Below are 16,840 nucleotides of genomic sequence, written 5' to 3'. Positions count from 1 at the left end.
AAACCTGCCTGCATGTACACATGCACACATGAGTGCACAGTATACACACATGCAGCACAATACATGTACACACATACATATAAATGCATGCAAATGTAGCGTACAGAATGAATACATACACACAACACATTCATGCATATACATATATAATGCACACATAGATACATACAATATACACAGCACGATGCACACACATACTTGCACATAATACATATGTGCATGCACACAATACATACATGCACACACTCATGTGCATGGTACATACAAACATGCGTATATACACACATACATTTCCCTCCAACTTGATGTAGGAGTGTTCCCTTCTCTATGGAAGGTGTCTGTATATATAATATATCGCAGTCACGTATTGAGTATGCAATGATGGATGTGCTCTAGCCACTATGATGCACACCCAGCCAGGGAATAATGCAAACAGGCAAATTTACCTCCACAAAGTTCAACAACTTCTCAGTTGTGAGTTCAAAGGTTTTCCGAGCTGTTTCTGACTTCCGTAGTTGGCAGTCCAACACTGTGATTCTCTTTCTTAAGTCTTGAAAACTTTCCTGGCAAGGAGACCCAGAAAGAAGGAGCTCAATGGCAAAAATCTCCATAGAATTAGGAAAATGAACATTGCACTGGGGATAAGGATGTTTATTTTTCATTGTCTCCAATTCTCTATGACCCCACTTCAGGCTTTCTTTGCAAAGATACTGGAATGATTTTCGTTCTCCAGCTCATTTTACAGATGAGGAAACTGAGGCAAACAGGATTAAGTGACTTGCCCAAGGTCACTCAGCTAGTAAATGTCAGGAGCAGATTTGAACTCAGGACGATGAGTCTTCTCAAGTCCCCTATCCAGTAAGGAAGAACTAGTCTAAATTTCTACTTTTTGTGCTTGCTACTTATATGACCTTGAGTTAGTCATTCTTCTATGGGCCTCAGTTTTCTCATCTATAAAAAGGGGTTTAAACTACATGAAATCAAAGATCCCTCCTAGCTCTAAATCTATGGCCTTATCAATTAATTAACAGGCATTTTTACTAAGCACCTACTATGTATCAAGCACTGTGTTCACTTTGTGCACACAAATATTGGAGGAAAAAAATCCTTACTCTCAAGAAATGTACATTCCATTTGGAGAGACAAAAGAATGTATACAAGTACACATAAAATAAATACAAAAGGAGTGGAGATAGGGCTGGATCTGTGACTTAGCCAATATAGGGAATTCCAGAGGAGGAAAATCCCTTTGCCAATGAAGGTCACCATTTTTTCTGCAACTTAAAGAATCTTAGTTGCCCCAAACACCAAGAGGTTTAAGCTAGTTGCCCATTGGGGTCAGAGAGCCAGCAAGCCTCAGAGATAGCACTTGAACTTTCTAACTTTGAGCATCTTGCTGAATGAATGAATGAAGCATTTGGTGACTGCTTCCTATGTGCTAAGCACTGTGCTAAGTGCTGAGACTATAAACAGAAAATAGTCCCTTCTCTTGCTCCAATTCTAATGGAGTAAGTCAACATGTAAGGGAAGTTTCAGTTACAAGTCTGTCAATAAGGTCAACTGGGGGAAGGGGTGGGAGGAAGGAGGGGAAAAGTTGGAATAAAAGGTCTTTCAATTGTCAATGCTGAAAAATTACCCATGCATATATCTTGTAAATAAAAAGCTATATAAAAAAAAAAAACCCAAGTCTGTCAATAAACATTTATTAAGTGGCTACTACATACAAGGGGGGAGGTACCAGATCATATGGCAGATAGAGCATCCTGGAGTCAGGAAGACTCATCTTTCCGAGTTCAAATATATTCACTACCTATGTGACCCTAGGCAAATCCCTTAACCCTATTTGCCTCAGTTACTTCATCTGTAAAACAATCTAGAGAAGGAAAGGGCAAATTATTCTAGTATCTTTGCCAAGAAAACCCTGAAGAAATCCTGGAGAATTATGTATGACTGAAAATGACTCAATGTACTATTGGCAACTTCTCACTTCTCAGATTTTCAGTTGTTAAAACTAATGTTATCATTTCGGTGTTAATTCACTACTAGAAGTGAGAGCATAACATCTACCACATTGACCGATGACCCAAATGAATTTGGAGCTCCTGCTCTTTTTAATCCAAAGACCTCTGTAGAGAGGAAGACTCAAAACCTTCTTATTACTCCTTTTAAAAAACATCATTCTCCTTATTGAAAAAAAAATAGAAGACAAATATCAGCAAGTTTGATGTCCCAAGGCAAGTATTTTAACTAATGAAATGATGATTACTATGAAATGTAAAAGAAGAATTTATATTATGAAGGAGAAAGGCTAAGGATATCTCAAAGGACACAAACCTTGAAATAAAACATTGTTGGGTTTTGAATCAACTCTTTCTGAAAAGTTATTGCTCTTGAAAAAGGGTAAAGATTTATATAAAAACAAAACAAAATAAAACTTTCTATTTTCATTAAAATAAAGTATGATTACGAGAGAGAGATACTGTGGTGAGATGGGCAGCGAGCAGTGCTTCAGTGACACTGTGACTGTCATACATGATGCTTGGGGATAAGGATGTTTATTTTTCATTGTCTCCAATTCTCTATGACCCCACTTCAGGCTTTCTTTGCAAAGATACTGGAATGATTTTCGTTCTCCAGCTCATTTTACAGATGAGGAAACTGAGGCAAACAGGATTAAGTGACTTGCCCAAGGTCACTCAGCTAGTAAATGTCAGGAGCAGATTTGAGTCCTGGACAAATCACTTCACCTGTCACTGTTCTAGCCCAGGCAGGGGCAGAGGCAGTGTCAACCAGAAGGTAGAAGGAATGCATATGTACTAATGAAATCACAAATCCAGTTCTTAGACCTATAGGTACTAGAAAAATATAATAAACATTTTCTTTTGAAAAGTAAAGAAAAAAAGGAAGATACAAATAATTTTAATAGTTTTGTTGAATAAATTCCACTCTTATTACAGTAAAAAAATTAAACAGGTGATTAAAAATTGCTGATTTCAAGTAGGTATCATACTATTTCTAGAAGGAAATTGTTATCTGCTTAATGTCAGATTTATTATTATATTTTATCAGATATTAAATATATAATTACTATAGATTTCCTTCCTTAGCTATAGACTTTATCAAAATGCAGAATATATTCTTTAATATATTTACAGTACTAAATGGACAACAAATACAACATCTTTCAAGAAAACCAGTTATGTAGACTGATTTCAGAAAATCTGGAAAGACTTACATGAACTGACACTAAGTGAGGTAAGCAGAACCTAAAAGAGCATTGTACACAGTAACAGCAAGATTATGTGATGGTCGACTGTGATGGACTTGACTCTTTTCAATAATGAGGTGAGTCAAATCAATTTCAATAGAGGTGGGATAGAAAGAGCCATCTGCAACCAGAAAGAGAACTATTGAGACCGAATGTGGATCAAAGCATAGTATTTTCACCTTTTTTTTTGGTGGTGGTTGTTTGTTACCTTGTTTTTCTTTTTCTTTCTCATGTTTTTTCCCCCTTTTGATATGATTTTCCTTGCACAGCATAAAGAATACAGAAATGTGTTTAAAAGAATTGCATATGTTTAACCTATAATGGATTGCTTACATAAATGCTGGCTTGGGTTTTTGGGAATCCAGGTTTTATGGCCTCTTTGGGTATATTTTAAATAGGTGAAATTTAAAGCAAATATTCAATAAATGATTAGAATTGATGTGGTCTTAGTAAGTTAAGAAACCTGAAGTAAAAAACACCCACTTTGAAGGTAAACAGTGCCATAAAGTTTAAAACATCTATTTTCATTAAAATAGTCTTAAAACATTTTACTCTATAACAAAATATGTATGTTGATTTCATCTTCGAATTATGAGTGGGAGATTTTGAGCTGGAGGGAATGCTGAAGATCATTTAATCCAATCTCCTTATTTTTACAGATGAGGAAACAAACCCTGAAAGGTTGTGATTTGCCCAAGCTCATATAGGCAGGAACAAGACATGAGACTTGAACCTGGGTTACAAAGTGAAGGGATCTTGTCTTTAGATCTAGCAGGGATTTTAATATTAGTATAAGACCCTCAATTTACAGATGAGAAAAATAAGGTATGGAGAGGGTAAAGTGACTTTGTCCAAGGTCATGTAGTAACTAAGTAGCAGGACTTTCATTTGAACTCAGATCCTATCTCCAAATTCATCATACTTTTTTACTGTACCACACTGCTTTCCTATCACATAAAAAAATGATAATTTGTTAAAATTCTGTTCCCTGAAACATGACATGCTTTAAATTTAGGGTGAGATGATGGGGATGATTAATTTCAAAACAAACATTAGTTAGGGACAGAAGGATGAGAGAGAATCTTAGTCTTTCATTGCTTGAATCTACTGTCTTCAGAAATTATCTTTTTTATTTAATTGAAGAAGAGTAAACTAGGATTCTTAGAAACAGAAACACCCACCACTATTTGCATTTCAGTGTTAATTCACTTCTAGAAGTGAGAGTATGTATGACCTTTGCCACATTGACAGATGACCCAAATAAATTTGGAGCTCCTGCTCTTTTTAACCTAAAGACCTCTGGAGAGAGGAAGACTCATGACCTTCTTATTACTCCTTTTACAACACATCATTCTCCTTATTGAAAAAAAAAAATAGAAGACAAACACTGACCTACTTTAGAAGAGCTGATAAAAAGAAAATGAAAACAGGATATATGACAACAGAAAGGAAACCATGGTAACTATGAGAAGGAGGGAGAGAGGAAAGGAGGGGGAGAGGGACAGGGAGAGAGAAAAGGAGAGAGAGAGAGAGAGAGAGAGAGAAGGAAGTAAAGTGAGACAGGAATAAAAAGGAGAGAGAAAGGAGAGAAGGAAGTAGGGAGAGACAGAGAGGAAGAAAGAGGAGAGATGAAGAGACAGAGAAAGAGAAATAGGGAGAGAGAGTGGGGGGAAGAGAGAGAGAGGAATAGGAAGTGGAGAGAGAGAGAGAGAGAGAGAGAGAGACTGACTAGAGGGGAGAAGGAAGTAGAGAGACAGAGAGGACAAAAGAGGAGAGACAGAAAGAAAGAGAGATCCAGAGACAGAGAACGAGCATGCTCTTGCGCTGTTCTGCTTACTTTGCTCTGGCCAGTGTGATCAGCCAGCTGAGCCTTTAGCTCCTTTATTTCAGCCTCTAAGAGACGAATCACTTCCTCGTAGTCCATTTCCATGCCATGGGCCTGCCTCTGCGCTGCTTCGGCAAGATGAAGCCTGCTTCTCAGGGCTCTTGTTTCTTCCACCACGGCTTTAGCTTCCTATAAACCACAAAATAAATTCCATTTCAAAACTTTACTCAAAATAACGGTTAAATGATTCAAACAAGATATATTCTTCCCTGTACAGGTATCGGGGGAGAATGAGATTACCCACAATTTTACTCTGTAGCTCCCAATGTGAACATGCAGGATGATGATAACAGGACGACTTTACTATCACATCAATAATCACTGTGATGAATGATGCTGGATGCCACATGACATTTTTCTTCCTTAGGGAGAATACCATAAACTTGGATCATATATAGACTTATGAGACAAAGCATATTGTTAGTGGCTCAAGCACAGGATGTGGAATCAGGAAGAACCAAAATCAAGTCTAGCCTTTGATGTAGTAGAGAAGTGTGAACTTGGGAGAATTACTGAACTGTCAGTGCCCCCAACAATCTTCTAAGACTATTAATTATAGAGGAGGTGCTAGTGTGTAATGGTAGAAGGAGTTTCCATACCAGAATTCCATATCATTAAATCAAATTATAGATCTGACGCATGTCACTGTATATAACCAACATTAATTTTCTGAAAATAATAAGAAGAAAACAGAAAAGGAAAACATACAGGTAACAGATAGTTTGGAGGAGATAAAAGCAGGTAATAGTAAAAAGAGATGCAAAGTAAAGGAGGTGGATCTTGGTCCCTGGTGAATCCTGAGGCTTCTTTATCTCCTGGAACAATATGGTTGGTCTTCCCCGTCTTGAGTTTTTTCCAACTCTAGTCTGTCTTCTCAGTTGTCAAATTGCTCTGCCTAGAACACAAGTTTGACCATATCCTACTCCTATTCAGTGGTTCCACTTCTAGTGGTTCCCTATTACTACCCAAGGGGGAAAAAAAAGGCTTTGACTGGGATTCAAAGTCCTTCCAAACTTGGCCCCTTCCTACTTTTCCAAATTTTCTTACAACTTAATTCATTTCCTTTCTCTCCAGTCTAGTGATACTAGCTGCTGTTTCTTATACACATCAACTCTTGACTCTGGGCATTTTCAATGACTGTCTCTGACGCCCCAGTTTTTTTTTTCTTTCCTTATCTTTTACAGGATTCCCTGGCTTCTCTCAAGTCCTAGCTAAAGTCCCACCTTTGCCAAGAAGTTTTTCCCATTTCTCCTTCAATTTGGTGCATTTCTTCTGATATTATCTTCGATTTAATTTGCCTATATTTTGTTTATATATAGTTGTATGTTGTTTTCTCCATTAGAATATGTACATGTTGGGAGTTAGGATTATGAATTTCTTTGTATCTCCAATTTTTAGCAGAGTATCTGGCTTGTAGCAAGGGCTTAAGGTTTGTTGATTCACTATTTTGGGTCAGAGCTTTCCTAGAGACTGGCTGTCTTTGAACTTAAAAAATTTTGGGAAAGGGGATGAACGAATAAGTGGACTCTAATAGTAGACTCTGGATCTTCTACAGAATACAATGCCATGAGAATTAAAAAATTCAAACATTCAAAGTTGTATTAAATCATAAATTATACCAAAAATAATTTAGTGTATTCAAGGATGTTTAATCCTTTCTGGGAATGTTAGGGAAGATAAATATCATAGCATTCCACAAAAAACTTCTAAGTAGTTCTGTCAAAGAGAGCATCCAGGGCTGAAAAGATTATTTTTTACATTCACTAATTTCACATTCTTCATAGGTTTTTCCCTATTTGATGCAAGAACATACTCTCCTTTATGAAATTGAATTATCTGCTTTTTAACTCTATTCACAAAACATTTATAAGCATCAATTAAGGTATTATGATAGATTCTGGGGTTATAAAGACAAAATTTAAAAAATTAAAAAATTTTTTATTAAGCTCCTAGTACATAGCAGATACCATGCTAGATGTGGGCACACAACTATAAAGAAATAAAATAAATACTTTGGTAGTTGTCTGAAGGATGGGTTGGAGAAACAGGGAAACCAATTAGGAGGCCACAGCCAGAGTTGAGGAAAGAGGTAATAAAGAACTAAAATAAGATCATGACTGTGAATAGTGATAAGAGCACATATATGAGAGACATTATTAACTTATACATAGAAAATTTGGCAATTAATGGGTTATGTGGGATGATGGAAAGTGATAAGTAGAAGATATTAGCAAGGTTATAAACTTGGAGACTGGAAGGATGGTGGTACTTTCAATAGAAATAGGGAAGTCTAATATAGAGGAAGTTTGCAGGAAAGGCTAACAAGTTCTATTTTGTACATGTTGAGTGTGAGAAGTCTGGGACATCCACTTTTAAATGTTCCACAGATGGTGCAGGACTAATGCAAAAAGGTTCTGGCTGACGATACATATCTGGGAGTCATCTGAATAGACTTGATAAGCCCATAAGACCTGATGAAGTCACCAAAATAAAATAGAGATATAGAAGAGTCTCTCAGGACACACTCTCGGTTAGATAGGATATGTCTAAGAATGCTATTGCCAAAAAAAAAAAAAAAAAAAAAAAAAAAAAAGATCATATAGAACCCAGAGAAGTGAGTATAGAGAAGATAATAGTCAACAGTGTCAAGTTGAGAAAAGACCATCAAATTTGGCAAATAAGAGATCTTAATAATTTTGGAGATAGCAATTTCAGTAAAGAGGTCAGAAACCAAATTATCATAGTTATTTGTAAGAGGACAGAAAGGAGAAGCAATGAATGTCCTTCCTCACACAAGACATTCCTTCTTCTGACTTTGGGAATCTTCATGGGCTGTCCTTCAAAATTGGAATTCTCTTCACCTTGAGACTTAGATGACTTTCTTCAGGTCTTAGCTAAATTTATAACTGCTCTTTTCTCAGGGTAAAGATTTGGAAATTGAGGGGATGCCCATCAATTGGGGAATGGCTGAATAAATTGTGGTATGTAATTATGAGGGAATATTATTGCTGTAAGGGAAATGATGAGCAGGATGGTCTCAGAAAAACCTGGAAAGTCCTCCATAAACTCAAGTAAAGGAAAATGTACTGTGTATAGAATAAAAGCAATGTTATGGGATGATTTGTTGTGAATGACTTTGCTGTTCTCAGAAATATAATGATCCGAGACTACTCTGAAGGATTTATGATGAAAAATAATATCCATACCTAGACAAAGAACTGATTGTGTCTGAATACAGATTGAAGCAAATCCTCCTTTTAAAATTTTTTTCTTGAGGGTTATTTTTTTTGGGGGGGGTGGAGATCTATGTTTTCTTTCATAACATTACTTTCAATGAAAATTTTTTATATAACTTCACATATGCCTTCTCAATAATGGGGAGGAATGAAGAGAATCTGGCACTTGAAGTTTTAAAAACAAATGTAAAACAATTGTTTTCCATGTAACTGGGAAAAATAAAAATATTGAATAACAAAAATGAGGACTTTTCAGATCCCTCTTAAAGCTAGTATATCTGTGATCATTTTCAATTTATCCTATTCATATCTCGTTTGTACATTGTTGTTTACATGCTGTCTCCCCCATTAGACTGTGAGCTCCTTATCTCTAGTGCTTAGAATAATTCCTAAAACAGAGTAAGTGGTTAATAAATTTTTATAGATTTGTTGACTTTATACAGCTTCCCCCCGCCCCCTAACAATTTGGCTGAGAAAAAGAGGGAAGAGAAAAAAAAATACCTTAAAAGAATGGTAGGGCTTAATGAAATTTTTTTTTTCTCTTAAGGAAAGGAAGAGATTTGGTCATTTTTGAATGTGGTAAGGAAGAAAATGGGAGATAGGGAAAAAGTGAAAATTAGAGACTGATGTGTTAAGTGGGGATTCAGTTGGAGAAGGTAGGATAAAGTACACATGAGGGCTGTAGATCTAGATTTACATTTTTAATATGTCTTTTCAACCTATCTTCATTTAAGTTATTGAGAGTTATTATATCATAAGATCCAGTGCTAGATGGATCTTTTGGGTTCACTTACTCCAAATTTTAATTTTATACACGAGGACACTGAAATCAAGAAAAATAAAGTGATGTCCAGTGTCCCATAGACATGTAGAGGAGCTAGAATTTGACACCAAATCTTATAACAGCAAAGGGCAGCTAGGTGGCACATTGGATAAAGTGACTCTGGATATGTCATTTAACTGTTTGCCTCAGTTTTTTTTTTAAATCTGTAAAATGAGGTGGATAAGGAAAAGGCAAATTGTTCCTTTTTTTTTGCCAAGAAAATTGAAAATGGGGTCACAAAGTTGGCCACAATCGAAATGACTGAATAATAGCAACTTGTAATTCCAAATAAGCTACCACACATTTTCCAGCATAAAACAAAAGAAACAAGGAATTAAAGAAGCACTGGTAAATAAATCCTTATAAGTTAGCTTCCAATAGAATTACATTATCATCCATGAATATTTATCAAGTTCTGAGAAACTATGCTAGATTCTAGAGACATAAGGAGATATGACATGATCTCTATCTTTAAAGAGGTTGTAATTTAGCTGAGGAAATAAGACAAAGATATAAATCATAAAACAAGCCAGCAAATATTAAATGCCAAAGCAGGTAGTATATACAATAAATATTCTAGGATTCATGGTAGGAAGAGCTCACCAAAGACTAGGGAATTGAGAAAGATTTCATGAAAGAGATGATTTGAGATAATCTCCCCCCCCCCCCCAGGCAATTGAGGTTAAGTGACTTGCCCAGGGTCACACAGCTAGGAAGTGTTAAATGTCTGAGGTCAAATTTGAACTCGGGTCCTTCTAACTTTAGGGCTGGTGCTCTATTCACTGTACCACCTAGCTGCCCTGGATTTTAAATTATCTTTGAAGAAAGGGGAGGCTTAGATAAATGAAGAGGAAGGCATGGGGAATTCCAAGCAGGAGAAAGAGTCTGTAAGAAGTTAGGGAGGCAGAAGTCAATTAATTAATTAATTAATTAATATGGGAATGATGAATAGAGCATTGCAGACCAAACTGGGCAGTTGCCATATAAAAATGTTGGGAGATAAGGTTGGAGAGATAGGTGAAGTCAGGCTGTGAAGAATTCTGAGTACTAGAATGAGAGAACTTTATTGTGTACATGAAGACAAACTTCTATCCATTGCTGGATTTGGGGGATAATGACTAATGCACAATAGTATTTGGAGAAGGTTCATCTGGCAGTGGTCAGCTGGGTAGGATAAGCTATGGTAGCAAGAAGTAATAGTGTATTAACTCCTAAGGCAGTAAATATTAAACAAATGTTTCTAGATGATAATATCAGTTTTGTTCTGTTCTATTTATGCTTGTTAGAATTTAGGACTAGATAATGTAATATATTCAATATCTTTTAATGGTGTTCTAATCCTATGGTACATCTACTTCTAGTTTCTATATAACTGGATTGCAAATATTTATGGAATTTGAAGGGGGAACGAATATGGAATATTTTATGATTAAAATGGTTAATGATTTGATATTTTCCTTTAAACTAATATTATGCAAGAAATAATTTTCAAAACAAGAAATGTAAACCATTAACAAATGTAAACCATTAATACATGAAAAATAAGCTCCCAATTACTAATAATGAGAAATGCAATTGAAAATATTAAGTTTTGTCTCAGATTAATAACACTATTATAAAAGTGATAATATTTGATAATAGAAAGTTAATGGTGGAGGGTCTGTGCACACTGTTACACTGTTGGTAAAGGAGAAAACTGATACAATCTCTGTGAAAAATAATTTGGAATTATGTAAGAAATTGTTAAACTTTTCTTATCAGGTAATTTTACTATTGGGTATATATCCAACAGATTTCAAAGGGAGAAGGAAAAAACATTTTTTAAGCGTCTCTTATGTACCAGACACTGTGCCAGGTATTTAACAAATATTATCCCATTTGATGATGTTGAAAAATATTATCAAAGCATATATATCTTATTTATTGTCAGTAACACTTTTTGTATTCCAAAACATGAGAAACACGATGGGTATCCATTTAGTAAGCAATGGCTAAGCAAATTGTCGTATGTAAATATATGGAATACAATTGTGCACTAAGAGATGGTAAACAGGAGAGATTAGGAAAGACATGAGAAGATTTAACAAACTGATGCATAATGAAGTAGAACCAGAAGAAATAAAAAACATGATGACTACAATAATGTAAACATGAACAACACTACAGTGCAGCTGAACTCAGCCATAGCCAGTCTTATCCTGGAAGATAAGAGGTGAGGAAAAATACTGTCTTATTTTTGCATATATTTGAGCATACATGAGCATAATGCCGCTGAATGACACAGTAATTTTGTAAGCTAGCTTTGTTTTTACTATTTTTCTGTTACAAGAGTGGGTTCTGGGAAGGTGTGAACATCAGAAAATAACTGAAGTATAAAAAAGAGAAAATGATAAAACTGAAAACAACAAAGACAAAATAATGCTATACAACTCTCATTTCCTTTTTAAAAAGCAATTTTTATGTTTCCTTAAAGGATATTAGTTATAGATTAAATGTAGCTAGAAGTTTAATATCCTGTAAAAAGTAGTTGGAGAGAAAAAAGAATCAGAGTTTTTCAAGCAGAATAAATTGATACTATTTGGTAGATGCATAAATGTCAGCTTGGCAAATGTAACCCCTTAGCAAAGTTCTAGTCCAATTCCCACCAAATGGCCAATTAAAAGATTGCTACATGGAAACAATGACTCTGGGAAGAGACCATGAATAAAAGATGACAGTATGTGTTTGATTTAGAAAAACAGTATAATATAGATCCACTGTATCCTCTCTATCCCTTTTTCTTCAGGTTTTGTTGTGCAGCTATTTCAGTCATTGTTTGACTCTTTATGACCCTATATGAGATTTTCTTGGCAGAGATAATAGAGAGATTTGACATTTCCTTTTCCAGCTCATTTTACAGATGAGGAAACTGTGGCAAAGAGGGTTAAGTGATTTGTCCAGGGTCATACAGCTCAGAAGTATCTGAGGCTGGATTTGAAATCAAGATGAGTTTTCCTGATTTCAAGGTCAGCACACCATCTACTGTGCAACCTAGCTTGTTCCTAATAAATAATTGTAAGGTATCTTAACTATATAATGACATTCAGAACTTTACTAGTATTTACCATGAACTTGAATTCCCACCAAGGAACATATATTATCAATTCATTAATATTACACTTCTTTTTCTATATATAAAGTACAGTTTAATTCATTTACATGGCACTTAAGATTTTGCAAGGTGCTTTACAAACTATCTCATTTGATTCTCATATCCCTGAGGGATCCCTGAGAGAGAGATGCTATTATGTTCCCCAATTTAAAGTTGGGGAAACAGAGGCAAGCAGGATTCAAATGACTATTCCAGGATCACATAATTAGTAAGTATCTGAGGATAAATTTGAACTTGGGTCTTTCTGACCCAGGTCATATTTTCAGCTTATTGCACCATTTACCTACTCTATATGAAAAGATATAGAGCAAAAAAAAAAAAATCTATATGAACACTACTTTAAAAAAGCACTAAGTAGAAAAGTCTACTAGTTAAAAAGATACTATAGACCTTGAATTTATTATAATTTTGCTAATCTGTGAAGTCACAATACATCAATCATTTCATGACTCAGTTTTCTTTTTTTGTAAAATGAAAGCTTGTTACTTGTTTATTTCAGAGATAGGATGGAAAAGCTGAGTTAATAATGAGGGAAAAATGATTTAGACTAACAAAAATTTTAGCGTGATAACTTCTGTGTAATATGGCTTTACGATGTGAAGTGGTGTACACTGGATACATATTTTTTAATATAAAAAAAATGATATAGTCAAAAATGGCCTGGATATGGGAACAAAAAGAACTAGATTTCATATTTTGACTCTTAAATTCACTGGGTAGATAGGCAGCACTATGGATAGAATGCAAGACTTGTAAGTCAGAAATAAATGAATTAAATCTGACTCAGAGATACTGTGTGATCCTTAAAATCATTTAACCTTGTTTGCCTCAGTTTCTTCATATGTAAAATGACCTGAAGAAGGTAATGAATGGCCAACCACTCCAGTGTGTGAAGAACATTCTAAATAAGGTCATGGAGAGTCAGACATGACTAAACAACAACAGTGAGTGCTCTTGGTCAAATCATTTAAACCTCTTAAGTGTATCACTGTTCCTATGTGCTAAAATAGCAGCCTTGCCTAACGCAGCCAAAATAATCTTCCTAAAGTATAGTTCTCAGTATGTTGCTTTGCTCAAAAAGCATCAGAGAGAGGCTCCTATTTCCCTTAAAATTAAACAAAGAGCTGTTTGTTTGTTTTAAACTGGAACTGGTATTTCTTTTGAATAAGAAAACTATTACCAGTGCAATTTAGCAACTTCTTTATTATTTAATCAAGTATGGAAATATATTTTATATGATTGCATATATTTTATGTCAAATTGCTTGCTGTCTTAGGGAAGGAAAGAAAATTTAGAACTTAAAATTTTATAAAAAATTAAATATTAAAAATTGTCTTTACATATAATTGGAAAAAATAAAATACTATTTAAAAGGGGGAAAATGTACTCAGGGAGTCAGTAAGCATTTATTAAATTCTTTCTATAGCAAATATCAGGAACACAGAGAAAGACAAAAACATAGTCCCCACCTTCACAAAGCTTACATTCTAATAGTGGACCAACATGCAGTCAGCTATGTATAAATAAGATATACAAAGGGTATGGGGGGGGGGGCGGGAATCTCAGAGAGAAGGCACTGGAACACAGAAAGAGACCAGGGTTATCTATAGAAGATGGGATTTAATTCAAGTTTTGAAGTATAATAGGGAAGCCAGGAAAGTGGAAAAGAAGAAGAATATTTTAATCATGGGTGATGATGGAGTGTTGTATGGGAAGAATATCAATGTCCCTGGATCATAGGTTATGTAGAGATTTAAAGAGTAAGAGGACTGGAAAAGTAGGATGGGGATAGGTTATAAAGAGCTTTAAAAGGCAGAAAATTAAAGTAAAAATTATCTTGCAGATATCAGGGAGTGAATGGACTTTACTGGGTAGATAAGTGACATGGCTCATTAGATCACTTCAAGCAAATGAGTGGAAGATGGATTGGAGCAAGGAGATAGTTGAGGCAGGACGACCAACCCACAGAATATTTCAATAGTCTGAGCATGATAGGATAGAGCTTGCATCAGGGTGACAGCTGTGTGAGTAGAGAAGGGGGGATGTATGCAAAAGATGCTGCAAAGGTAGAAATGACAGGACTTAGCAAGAGAATGGATCTGTAGGAGTGAGTGAAGACATGAGGATGACATCCAGATTGCAATCCTGAGTGACTGGGAGGATGCTGTTCCCCTTGACAGAAAAAGGAAAGTTCAGAAGAGGAGAGGGGTGAAGGGAAAAGATAATGAATTTGGTCTTGGACATGTACAGTTCAAAATGTGTAAAAACATCTAATCTGAGATAGCCAATAGATGGTTGGTGATGTGAGACCAGAGCCAAAGAAAGAGATTAGGGCTGGATAAATAGATCAGAGGAAGTAGACTCACCTAACCTAGTTTAATCTAGGAAACACTGCATATGAAATGTGTTATAGTAGGATCATAGATTTAGAGCTGGGAAGGAACACAGATCTTTTTGTTTTCTTTCTCAATAGTATTTTATTTTTCCAAATACATTCAGAGATAGTTTTCAATATTCATTTTTGTAAAACTCTGTATTCCAATTTTTTTTCCTCCCTTCCTCCTTCCCTTTCTCACCTTCTCTCTCCTCAAGATAGCAAGCAATCTGATATAGATTAAATATGTGCTATTTTTAAAAACATATTTCCAAATTTGTAATATTGTGCAAGAAAGATAAGACCAAAAAGGGAAAAAAACCATGAGAAAGAAAAAAAAAACAGAAGGTAAAATTATTATGCTTCAATCAATATCCAGTCTCCATAGTTCCCTCTCTTGATGCAGATAGCATTTTCCATCCCAAGTCTATTGGAATAGCTTTGAATAACCACATTGTTGTGAAGAGCCAAGTCCATCACAGTTGATCATCAAATAATCTTGTTGTTACTCTGTACAATGCTCTTCTGGTTCTGCTCACTTCACTCAGCATAAGTTAATGCAGGTCTTTGCAGGGCTTTCTGAAATTAGCCTGCTCATCATTTCTTATAGAACAATAATATTCCATAACATTCATAAACCATAATTTATTCAGTCATTCACCAATTGATGGGTATCCACTCAGTTTCCAGTTGTTGCCACTACAAAAAAAAGCTGCTGCAAATATTTTTGCTTATTTTTCTCCTTTTTTATCATCTCTTTGGAATACAGATGCAGTAGTGAGACTGTTGGATCAAAGAGTATGTAGTTTTATAGCCCTTTGGGCATAGAAGGACACAGGTTTGGTGGAGCTCCTTTCCAAAAGAATAACTAAAGCTCAGAATGTTGAAATGTCTGAAGCCAAAGAAAAGGCACTCTATACAAGTAAAAAAGAATCCTTATCAGTAAAACGACAGCATTAGACTACATTATTTTTAAGGTTCCTTTTTGCTCTGAAAACTCTTGAGTCTGTAAATATTAAAACAAAGAAAACAAAACAACTTGAGGGATGCTGCTTGTCAAGATAATGGACACACCAGCCTCATCCACAGTAGGAACCAGATGTGCATAGTGCCCATTGTTCTCAACTTCTGATGCATAACAGTTCCCTAAAGGAGAAGGAAAAAGTGTGAATTTTGCAGTTACACATTTGTAATTAGTCCTGCACATTTGTACCACAAAACTTAGTGGTTTTCATCAGTAAATCATTCAAAATGTTAATTTTAGACCAGAGAAAGTTGATTAAAAAGAAGATACTCATGTCTCCATAGAGTTCAGCATATGCTACCAAACTCCAAAACACAGTTTTCTTATCAGTTTCCTACATCCATTCAATGAACAACCCTTAAATGTCTTAGCCACATCAGTATTTGTAAAGCAACTGGTGGGGAATGATGTGTACGGGAAGAGGTTTGAAAGCAAGTTCTATACTATTTCCTTAAGTTGGGGGATTTGATTTATTGATGTTGCCTCTAAGCATAACGTACTATTGAAGGGAGTATCGCAAAGGCTTTTGTTGGTATTAACACTCAAAATAAGTCTCTTGAATCTAGTTGGATTTGAGAAAAAAAAATCAACACAATCACCATAAATTCACAAAATGTTAATTTTTTTCCTCTTCCTTCTCTCTGGTAGCCACACAAGCACTAAGGCCAGATTATTATTCATACAAATTAATTCCTCCCTTTCCATATCTATTATAATCCCTTTTATGACTAGACAAATAAATCTCCCAGCTAATCTTTATACTTCTAACTTTTTTCCTCCCACTTTTAAAATAAAAGGTATCTTGCCACAGGTCATCAAATTAGTTATCCTAAATTTAACTCTATATTCAGCCAAAGAGGCTACTTCTCAAGGTGTAATTTGGCTTTGCACTACTTTTTAGCTTTACTCAATGTCACAAGTAGACAGAATCCCAGGAATAAGCCTTTTATCTTAGAGATGATGGAACATCTAGAGAGAAGTGATTTTCCTAGGTCACTCAATGGCAGAATCAGGCCTGAACACAGATGTCTTGACTATAGTGCTTTTCTATTAATGAATAAATGAATAAAAAAGCATTT

General features: G+C 35.2%; 1 protein-coding gene across 3 annotated transcripts in view; it reads right to left on the bottom strand.

Annotated features, from left to right (window-relative positions):
- The window catches only part of STXBP4 (syntaxin binding protein 4), a 217,665-nt gene that overhangs the window by 91,681 nt on the left and 109,144 nt on the right, over positions 1 to 16,840 (bottom strand). For all 3 annotated transcript variants that reach the window (XM_031966434.1, XM_031966436.1, XM_031966435.1), the window contains exons 12-13: positions 5,106 to 5,282; positions 447 to 563 (exon numbers count right to left, since the gene is read on the bottom strand). In XM_031966434.1, the coding sequence (XP_031822294.1) occupies positions 447 to 563; positions 5,106 to 5,282 (294 nt within the window). The remainder of the gene's footprint in view (positions 1 to 446; positions 564 to 5,105; positions 5,283 to 16,840) is intronic.

Source organism: Sarcophilus harrisii, chromosome 4 (assembly GCF_902635505.1).
Source record: "Sarcophilus harrisii chromosome 4, mSarHar1.11, whole genome shotgun sequence".
Taxonomy (NCBI): Eukaryota; Metazoa; Chordata; class Mammalia; order Dasyuromorphia; family Dasyuridae; genus Sarcophilus; species Sarcophilus harrisii.
The sequence above is the reverse complement of the archived record's forward strand: the minus strand, read 5'-3'. Positions and strand labels throughout refer to the sequence as shown.